This window comes from Astyanax mexicanus, chromosome 19 (genome assembly GCF_023375975.1).
Source record: "Astyanax mexicanus isolate ESR-SI-001 chromosome 19, AstMex3_surface, whole genome shotgun sequence".
Taxonomy (NCBI): Eukaryota; Metazoa; Chordata; class Actinopteri; order Characiformes; family Acestrorhamphidae; genus Astyanax; species Astyanax mexicanus.
The window spans coordinates 11,639,614-11,651,116 of NC_064426.1; the positions used below are offsets into that span (position 1 = coordinate 11,639,614).

At 35.8% G+C, this 11,503-nt stretch overlaps 1 protein-coding gene across 1 annotated transcript; it reads left to right on the forward strand.

Annotated features, from left to right (window-relative positions):
• The first annotated feature begins 11 nt into the window (after positions 1–11).
• On the forward strand, positions 12–9,188 carry LOC103027756 (5-hydroxytryptamine receptor 3A). The gene is made up of 8 exons (XM_007237314.3): positions 12–1,646; positions 3,503–3,547; positions 3,642–3,751; positions 3,848–4,020; positions 4,190–4,350; positions 5,640–5,850; positions 7,003–7,137; positions 8,731–9,188. The coding sequence occupies exons 1-8, from the start codon at positions 1,563–1,565 to the stop codon at positions 8,979–8,981; spliced, it is 1,170 nt and encodes a 389-aa protein (XP_007237376.2). The 5' UTR covers positions 12–1,562; the 3' UTR covers positions 8,982–9,188.
• The last annotated feature ends 2,315 nt before the right edge of the window (positions 9,189–11,503 follow it).

The following is an 11,503-nucleotide window of genomic DNA, read 5'->3' on the forward strand; positions in this document are numbered from 1 at the left end:
TGTGAGTAAAGAATCTGCTTGTCAGCTTAGCAAACAGAGCTTTGTGAAAGAGGTGGAGCAAAATCCACTTTCCAAAAGCATAAATGTCAGAACCGATCTGCAGAATTATTGTGAATGTGTTGTGAATCTTTGGCAGAGGGAAATGATTTTTAAAATCTACTTTTTTTGGTTCTTCACTGCCTTATGCGGTAAGTTGATTCATCATTTTCTGACTAAGACAGTGGTTCTCAGTACTGGTCCTGGAGTATTACTGCCCTGTTTGTTTTAGACTATGTTCAGACTGCAGGCAAACCCAATTTGTTTCTAAAAACTGATCTGTTGAGATTACCCTTACCCACTTTTCATGGACCCCTGGACCTCTGTCACTTCTGGTGCGAAGCACATTCAAATGTGGTTTGGATTTAATTTGCAAAAATCCTGGCTGTCCCGACTAACAAATCTCAATCTGGAAACAGGTTATATGTGCCAAAAATCATAGCCTTAAAGGTTTCCTGCTTATACAGACTCAGTTTGTTTTGGCGAGAGCTTATCAGTTAGATTAGCTAGATCAGGTGCATTGAAATTTTAAAACTTGCAGGGCAGTGGTATTTTCCCTCATCCACATAGTTAACCCAACCTATAAAGAGCTTGAAAATGAGCTAAATTAGATGTAATGAGAAAACAAGACAAAGTGTGAAACTATACTGGTGTGATAATAACAAAGAGAAAAACTTCCATTTAGACAGTTATACAGTTATACAGCTCTGGAAAAATGTAGGAGACCACTTCGGTTTCTGTGAGTTTGCTATTTATAGGTATATGTTTTAGTTAAATGAGCATTGTTGTTTTATTCTATAAACTACAGACAACATTTCTCCCAAATTCCAAATAAAAATAGTAATTTAGAGCATTTATTTGCAGAAAATAAGAAATGGCTGAAATAACAAAAAAGATGCAGAGCTTTCAGACCTCACATAATGCAAAAGAAAACAAGTTCGTATTCATAAAGTTTTAAGAGTTCACAAATCAGTATTTGTTGGAATAACCCTGGATTTTAATCACAGTTTGCATGTTCTCCTCCACCAGTCTTACACACTGCTTTTGGATAACTTTATAACACGCCTGGTGCAAAAATTCAAGCAGTTCAGCTTGGTTTGATGACTTGTGATCAACCATCTTCTTTTTGATTATATTTCGTAGTTTTTCAATTTGGTAAAATCTAAGAAACTTAGCATTTTTAGGTGGTCTCTTATTTTTTTTCCTGAGCTTTATATGAATGAACTTTGTATAGCTTCACCCACTACACCCTTAATGAACAGTGACACTAGACTAGATCATTTAACATGCCCCTACCAATGTTTGTGTTACCGGATGATCCACCACTGAACAATCTTGATGAATAAGGTTCATAAATTATTACCAACTAATAGGACTGACACCTATTGGTAATGTATACCAAATAAAACCACTGGTTGGAGATTGTTACAGTCATCTCTGCATCTACAGGGTTGGTGCATGCTGTGTCCAACTGTAGTTACCAGGCTATTCAAGAGTACCTTGGACTGGACAAAGACAATATTAAGATGACCTCATTACGCCCTGTTCTTCACTGGAAAACTCCTACTTTGCTTTTGGTGGATCTATATGTTTCCTCCATCTCAGAAGTGGTATGTGTCTGTCAGCTATTTATCTCCAGGGCAAATGTCTTTTTTTTTTTTTTTTTTTTTTTTTTTTTGCAGTGTTTCAGGTATATTAAGAATTTGATATTATTGGTTTCATTAGTAAAGCAGTTTACCTGTGAACACAACAGGGGAATGAGTACATTTATTATATCTGTTCATTCTAATATTGAAGATTAATAATTGACGTGTCAGTGCTCCACCAAAAAAAAAAAAAAAAATGTACCTGGTGGAACAGTCCACTCTGGTGAGAGGAGCAGTACAGTGCGGTACCTAATAACCATAGCAACCCAGAGCAGCAGGTGTACTAGCAATAACAATCAGGAAAAACAGTTTTTTGTACATTTTTCAGCCAACGGTTACAAACAGTTAATGAGTTTTTGACGGATGTTATGAGCAATGTACAGTGGTATAAAACAGTTTGGGAACCCTGAGTAATTTTAATATGTTTCCTTTATTAATCATTGGTTGTTTGGATCAGCAGTTTCAGTTAAATATATATGATGTAGCAGATGATCACAGTGAAAAGTGAAATAAAGTTTATAGGACTTACAGAAAGTGTGCAATAACTCTTTAAACAAAATTAGGCAGGTGCATAAATTTGCGCACCCTTATCGTTTTATTGATTTGAATACCTTTAGCACTAATTATTGGACAACAGAATTTGGAGGAGCCAAGTTTTTCTCCTCTTTGCATCTTCTCTGAAGAGTGGCAACATGAGAGCCTTAAAACAAAACTCTCAAATGAGCTAAAAACAAAGATTTGTTTAACATTATAGTTTTGAGGCCAGTTTCCACTGTGAGGAACAAAGTGAGGAAATGGAAGACAACAGACACAGTTCTAGTTAAGACCTGTTAAGAAGTGGCATAACAAGAAAAATCAAGATAAGCAGAGAAGGACGGTGAGAACAGTCATAGGCAACCTACAGATCAGCTCCAAACACCTACATCATTTTCTTGCTGCAGATGTAGTCACTGTGCATCATTTAGCTATTCAGTGCACTTTACACAAGGAGAGGCTGTATGAGAGAGAAATGCAGAAGAAGCCTTTTCTGAGCACACGCCACAAACAGAGTCGCTTGAGGTATGCTAAAGCACATGTGAACAAGCCAGCTTCATTTTGGAATAAGGTGCTGTGGCCTGATGAATCTAAAATTGAGTTATTTAGACATAACAGGGGCAGAATAAGAACACATGTGCTGTAAATCTTATTAAGGTTGGGGGTCTCATGGATTTCACTCAATATCAGCAGATTCTTGAGAAAAGGTTAAAGTTGCACCGGGGATGGATACTTCAACAAGACCATGACCCTAAACACTGCTCAAAATCTACTAAAGCATTCATGCAGAGGAACACGTACAGCATTCTGGAAGAGGGTTGTTCATTCTCAGAAACATCAAACCTGACTGAACTGGAGATGTTTTGTAAAAAAATAATGGTCCAAAATACTTTCAACCAGAAGCCAGACTCTCATTTAGAGGCTGTTATTTCTGCAAAAGGATCTACAAAATATAGATGAAAGTTTTTTGTTGGGTTGTTCAAATTTATGTACCTGCCTAATTTTGTTTTAATAATTATTGAACACTTTTTGTAAATCCTAGAAACTTAATTTCACTTTTCAAATATCACTGTGTTTGACTGCTACATGATATATTTATCTAAAATTGCTGATCCGAACAAACTTCATTTCATACCACTGTAAAATATATAAATATATAATATTTTTGTTTCTCTAAAGACCTGAAACAGTAATATGGAAAATTTGCACAACCTTTTTATTTGTTTAGCTATTGGTGCCATGTTGAAAGTCTGCTCCTAAAAAGTTTTTTTCTTGTTGTCTTTCAGAATGAAAAAGCCCAAAGCTTCTCTCCCCATGTGTATATGGAAATGGTATGCATCTGCTTTTTCATCTGACACAGCAGTATTCATTTTAGAAACTGTTTTGATCCTGATTGGTTGGTTTGAATTAATATGTTTTCTCCAGGGCTGGGTCAATGAGTTTACTAAATGGAACCCTGTAGACTTTTGTGGAATACATCACATGTGTGTGGCTAAAGAAATGCTGTGGATTCCAGATATAAATATCATTGAAAAGTAACTACAAAGCATTTCAATCATTTTTTATCAACAGCTGCTTATTGCAGTGAATGCAGTTGTATTTATTTTGATATTTTGTTCCTGTCTGTTTAGCATCAGGACAGAGTTTTCCACACAGGAACCTCCAGTACTAAAAATGATGTCTGAAGGCATTGTAACTGTTGTATACTCCTACACCATGACTTCAGCATGCAAAATGAATCTATACAAGTTTCCTTTTGACACCCAGAGTTGCACCCTTACACTCCAGTCTTTTTTGCATTACAGTAAGTAGAATTGGGTACTGTCTAAAGTCCTGGGCCTCATTTATAAAAATATGCGTACCTTTTGGAGCGAAAGTGTGCGCACATACAAATACCAGAAAAGGGAGTGTGACCCCCAAACAATCAGCCTATTTCTTAACTTGCTGTTGTGTCTGTGACTTATACTCCACAGTTGACGAGTTTAGAATTAAAGCCTACTCCAACGCTTCCATGCTGACTGATGGCTCAAAGCTGTTCTTCAAAACCCAAGGAGAATGGGACCTCATCAGCATTAACATGTCCAACAATCAGTTACACGCTGGTGGAAGAGTGTGGGATCAGCTTTTATATACGGTACTAATCTCATGATATAGCACAATCAGTGAAACCACTAAACCCAAGGTTTACACATCGACCCAACAAACACCAACATGGCAAACTGTAGAATGTTCTTGTGGAACAGACAAATGAACATTATCTTCTCCTCACAAGATTCTTCCTTGTAGCTGATGGCTGCTCAACAAACTGAACTTATCATTTGTTAAGTCATATTCATTTATTTGTTATTAATTATTTCTTCACCTAAAGGTCTTCAGTGTAAGCTCATTATCCATTATGAATGCTGCAATGTGGTTAGTGTGTGGCCGCCTTCACTCAGGTTTAAAGATTGAGATCCACTTGTGGGCAACAAGCATCTTAATTAATAGCTTTATCAATTAATACATGTTTTAATAAATCAATTGATGCTGACCCTCATTTACAATGTAGGATTGAGAATAAAAAAAAGAATATTCAGAAGTGTAACAGGTAAACAATAACAAGACCATACATCTGATTATAAGATTGATGCACAAAAAATAAAACTGATTATTAAAATAAAGTTTATAAAAAAGCACAGCGGGAAAACAATTATAATAAAATAGAGTAAAATAAAATATACAAAGAAAATGCAAGAAAGTCAGTCTGAATGGAGGTGGTTAGAAATGAAGGAGAATAAAATAAGTAATGCCAAAGTGTCAGAAGATCTTTAGAATTAAAAGTTATTAAAGAGCTGAAACATGAAAAAAAAAATCTAACAATGATTAAATAAACTAAAATTACACTAAAAAGTATTAGCTAAAACTACTCAATCTGCTGCCAACTACAGCAAAAGACAACTGCACTGTATTTGCTAAAATGATCTGCATTGTGTTTGTTGATGTAACTTGGATGGAGCTACTCGGCCATGGAAAATCCATTCCATGATGCTTAATACACTGTTACTGAGCTGATCTAAAGGCCACATTATGTTTGCAGGTCTGTAGGGACTGACTCTGCAAACAATGTGTCTCAGCAGAACAAATTGCTTTTAATTTGAGTTGCTTCCATTTTGTTATACCATCACTGACAGCTGCCTGTGAAATATTTAGTAGTGATGAAATTTTAGGACTGTATTTTTTGCACAGGCGATGCATCCTATCACAGTACAAGGAGAAAATGGTGCTAAATAAAGAAAGAAATGAGAATGTAAATGTTGGTGTTATGTCAGTATGCCCTGACCTTTACATGTATTAACCTGAACTCCTTACAATGTAACTATCTAATCCTACTAATGATGTAATAAATGTTTGTAAATGTATTAAAATTATATTCTCAACATATAGATTACCATAAAGAGGAGACCTCTACTATATGTAGTCATCTTCCTGCTGCCAATTTTGTACTTCCTGGTGTTGGATCTGGCCTCCTTTTTCATCTCAGATGATGGAGGAGAGAAGCTGAGCTTTAAGGTGACGTTACTCTTGGCAATTTCTGTCCTGCTGCTGATTCTCCACGACATGTTACCCTCCACTTCTGATGACCTTCCACTAATAGGCATGTCTGCATTCTCATCATAATAAAATAAAGCTTGTGTAATTTTGGGCACCTCTGATCAAGACTTCTATTACTAGAGTAAAGGCACTAATATCAGAAAGGTATGGCTATGAAGAGGAAAGAGCCTTTTCAACAATTTAAGCAATTTTGTGCAAAACATAAATACAAGAAAACCATGCAAAAGTTTGGCACCCAAATATGTATTAACTCTCATCTCAGTATATCAATACACTGCTCAAAAAATTAAGGGAATGCCACATTGTATTGAAGTTAAAATGATTAATTATTTGAGGATCACTTGTCAACAGTCAATAAGCAAAAGCATTAACCCATGGATGGCTGAACTCAAATTAAAAAACTAAAAATTAAAGCAAAACACTGAAATCATAGACTCCTACCTTTTTTGTGATTTTGTGTCACTGCAACTCAATATTCAGTACTGTGTACTGTGGTACTGTGTATCCTAGGGGGTGTCCTCCTAGACCTGGATCAGGACATCAGTGAGCTCCTGGACAGTCTTTGGCTTGACCTGGCTGTGTCAGATGCACTGGTACATAAAGTCCCAGAGCTACCGCCTTTTGCTACCAGTAGTGACAAGGACACTAGCAGGAAGGATATGAGGAGAGAGTATATGTCTGTAGCCACCCCTGCAAAACCATTCCCTTTTTGGGAAGTTGTGTTGATGTTGTCTTTTATGTGTGTTTTTTGAGCCGTGTAGAATTAACTCAGAAATACTCAAGTGTTATTTTCAACTCTGTTAAGAATCTGTAAAAGAAAAATATATAAAAAGTAATCTTGTTTGAAATGTTTAAAGAACAGTAAACTTCATTCTCAGTAACAGATGTTTTGATCAAGAGCTCCCAAACCTTTTGCATGCTACTATATCAGTCGTTCTGTCAGTGTGTTTACTCGGGGTTACTACTACTATTCATAAGGTGCCAGTGTGACTGCAGGTTTTCTCTCCAACAAGTAAAAGCACTGCTCAGATTGTGTGATCAGTAGATCTCAGTCTTTAAATCAGTTTGGTGATTGGTGCTTAGACTTGGTTGAACTGAACACTTGACAACAGCCACACTGCGCCATTACAGATAAGATTGATGACCCCTTTGGTAGACTATACCAAAATAACATGACATCATTGCTTTACCGTAGGGGTCTACTGCAGTGTTATATTCACCTTCACAGCTGTAAGCGTTCTGGAGACCATCCTCGTGAATTTTCTAAAGACTCGAAGCGTTCAGGCCATCCCTAAATGGTTTAAGGAAGCTGCAGCTGCTCCTCTGGACAGTAAGTTCCTGCATGAAAAGGCGTTCTGCCCACACATTCTTTTGAATCTACTACTGTGTGGCTGGGCAGGCTTACCAAATGATAACAAATCACCATTTGCACTTAGCAAAACATGCCCAGGGTGTGATGTTTACTGTACGTGCTTGGAAGGCAACTTCATGCTTTTTCTCATCTCATCTCATTCTTCCTTACAGATAATTATTCCGTAGCCATATTTTTTGTTCAAATAGTAAATATTTTTCTGTTGTCTGTTGTCACAGTCTAGCTTCCCTAATTGGTGTATTGGGGGAAATCCTTTTCTAGATTGTTTTTTTAAATATACATACCCAAAAAAGAAGACTTTCACTCTTATTTTCAACTTTTCAGTGAGTTGAAAAAATAATCTAACAATTATAATATGTTTTATTTCCATATATGTAAAAGCACTGGACATACAATATATTCAATTCCAAATCCAAACATCCAAACCTTTTGTGTTAGTTTTTAAAGGAATATGAGGCCATAATTGTTTTTTAAAAACAAAAAAACTTAAAGTCCTTTAATTTTCCCAAAAAATGTCAGTGGGCCTTATAATCTAGGGCACTTTATGAATAAATTATACCAGTCAGGTTGAAAGGAGCAGTAAAGCCAATCCACTGAAGCACTATGACTGTTTTCACCATCCTTCTCCTCTGTTTATCTGAGATTTTTCTTGTTCTGCCACTTCGGGTCCTAACTAGAACTGTGTCTGTGGTTCTTCCATTTCCTCACTCTGTTCCTCCCAAGGGAAACTTCTCAAATCTCTGAGATTTTAGCTTTTTGTTTTCAGGTCATTTGAGAGTTGTGTTTGGAGGCTCCCATGTTGCCACTCTTCAGAAAAGATACAAAGAAGAGAAAAACAAGAGTCAATGAGCTTACCAAACTAATTTGGAGTTCCAATAATTAGTTTACTGTATTTAAATCAATAAAATGAGAAGGGTGCCCAAATTTATGCACCTGCTTAATTTAGTTTAAATAATTATTGCACACTTTCTGTAAATCCTATAAGCTTCTCAATTATCACTGTGTTCGTCTGCTGTGTGATATTTTTAACTGAAATTGCTGATCTGAACAACCAATGATTTATAAATGAAAATCATGACAATTCTAATTTTTATACGATTGTATGTTCATCAGAACAATGTCTGGAACAACCCATATTCCTCAGCATTTCATAAGGACATGCAATATAACCAACATGTGCAACATTTTCCACCCTTCTACCTGTTATTCCAGAGAAGGAATGACTTCTGAACTAAAATCCTCACTGCTATTTTTTTGAATAATGTTATTTTAAATTAATGATTGTTATTCTAAATAGGCCTAATTGTTGGGTCTGTGTTTTTCTATTACTCTTCTATACCTAGAAATCATTAATTTCTTTGTGTAAAATAAAAAAAAATTACAGTATAATTTCTAATGATCCTCAACTGTTTTTTTAACACAACTGTTTTATAGAGGGTAAGAATTAATAGAGGGTAGAAATTAATTGAAATAGATTTTAGTGGCTAGGTTTTTGTGCTAAAAATCCTTTAAAAACAGCCTCTTGAAGCCTTATTAACTGTTTGTTCACAGCTGGAGAGAGAGCTTCACACAGCCCGCCAGACCTTACAGGAGAAACGAGTGGAGAGACGAGCAGCATCGCTGTCCTTCAGCAGATTCTCTCACAGCTCCAGAAAGCTCATCATCTCCTGAGTGCAGAAAAACAGCAGCAGACTCTGTGGTGGACAAAAGTGGCAGAAGTGATAGACAAGACTTTCACTGTTATATATGTTAATGGTGTCATGTTGTTTTTGCAACAAATGTGGCAGGCTTGGTTTTCATAGTTATTTAATTTATTTGGATCTAGCCAATACTGAAATAACTGCATCACAGCCATTTAATGATTTTATTCCACCTAATTCCTTTGTTGTTTGACTGAAATATACATCGATGAGATTAGATAATACATGTTAAATATTTTTTTTATGGTTTTATTGATCAATTTTATTGTTTAAATATTAAATACCAAATAAAATATGTGTTCGGCAATATTTAGTTTTTATGTTATTGTACACTTTAAACGCATTGTAGATACTTGTTTATTGACAAAAGTAAGTCCACTCGCCTAATGCCAGGTTCACACTACTCGACTTTGTGAGCGGTTAGTCATTGAGTTGTGTATCACTACATGACTGGTTATGCTGTAATTGCAAGTCCTTCTTTTATTAAGACTTTCACTCTACATGACTGATCAGCGACATGGGGTCACAAATTACACATTTTCTGGCTGTGGGAAATCGACTAACCTCACAACTCTCAGCTCTCCAAAAACACATTTGTCACGAGAACACGGCAGAACTAAACACACATAAGAACTAACAATACCACACAGAGAATTTCCATAGAGGAGAATACGCACTTTCAATAAGTCCAACATAATTGGGTCCATATATACAACTAAGCAAAATCAGAATTTATAAATGTCTGATCAGTTTTAGACTGCAATATGTACTTATGTCCTCAATACAGAACTACAGCTTTGGAAAAAAATAAGAGACCACTTCAGTTTCTGAATTAGTTTCTCTGATTTTACTATTCATAGGTATATGTTTGAGTAAAATAAACATTGTTGTTTTATTCTATAAACTACGCACAATATTTCTCCCAAATTTCAAATAAAAATATTGTCAGTTAGAGCATTTATTTGCAGAATATGAGAAGAAGTTAGAAATCAATATTTGGTGGAATAAACCTTGTTTTGATATGTTGTTTTGATCATCCATCTTCCTCCTAAATGTATACTAGATGTTTTCAATTTGGTAAAATCAAAGAAACTCATCCTTTTTCAGTGGTCTCTTTTAACAACATTTAATAGCCAGAGTTGTATATTAAATGTTTTTAATTTTTATTTTTTAGCTTTCAGCTTCATTCACTCCCATTCATAGAGGGCTCCCTCTAGAGTTTAATAATGATATAACAGGAAAAGAAAGTTTTCAGACTCTTCATGAACAGCTCTGGTAAAGCAGGAGATGTGTTTCTTGTAATCCTTTTCGGTGTGGGTATCCGCTGCTCCTCACTCCCAGTCTAAGATTGGGTCAGTTTGTTAACATGCCAAATATTTGCTAGGCTTCTCCAACTGGTCGGTGATCAGTCAGCGACGGCTCAAACGTCTTTCAGCAGTTCACACTACAGGACTGGGCGAGCGCTGAGAGATCCCCGATTTGCCACTGAGCAGAGTAATACATTGGGCTAAAATCGTGTAGTGTAGAGTAGTGTGGGTCCGTTTGATTCTTGAACTGAATAGAGAGCGGAAGAAATAAAAAAAACGGCTCATTTTTTTCATTTAAACGCACGAAAACAGAAACGGAATTCAATCTGAATGCACGTTTTCTCTTTTGTGTCTGAAAAACGAACCTAACATACAGCTCATTATTTTAATTAAGAAGAATGGGCGGGATTTAATCGCGCCTCTTACCACATTGGTTAGTCTGAGAGATCACCTGTTATCAGCAGTTATGTTCAGATATAATAAAAGTCCCAAACTTTGACCGTTGAATTGCAAGGTTTGTGTTTGTGCTTCTGAACTGGGCTTTAAAAACAGTCGTGGACTGTAATAACCAGATACATTGTCATTGTTTAAGTATTTTCAATCATGCCGCTGTATTTAGTATTCTACACTGCATTTACTATGGTAATTCTTTTACAGTTCCATACATTTGTCTTGTCAAGTGTCTTGCTATGCAACATACTAATGTTAGCAAGGGAATTCCTACACATCATTGTACAGATGAACGATGAACCACTGAGATATAATCTGTGACTGCCTTTTTTGTTAGTAATTACAAATAATTAATGGTCTAACTCTTATTTAAAAAATATTTATTATGGAATAGCAGTTGTGTTTGTTTGGGAAATTGAAACCAGTAGAATTTTAAACAAGGTATCAGAGACTTTTCTGCATCTGGGTCTTCTCCCTGTTCGCCCTGCCACACAGGGCTTGTTTTCCCCTAAACAATGATCATTTATTCATATTCAGTGGAAATATTGCACCTATCCCAATCGGACAATAAATAATTAAGAATTTAGGTCAAAAGTTGACATTTGCTATTTTCTGTCTGTCCTTCAAGAGTAAAGTGCAGTGTCATTTCCTCATTGTCCTTAAAGATGATATCTAAGGTGTTGGATTCCAGATTAGGGCTGAGAAAAAAAGGAGAAAAAAAATACAGATGGACGACAGAGCACTTTATATTAAGTACAATAAAGTTGTAGCAGCGAGATTTCTAGATATTGCTTTTTAAAACATTCCGGACACATGAACATTTATATGAAACCATTTAACAGAACTGTATTAAGGAACTACAGATTA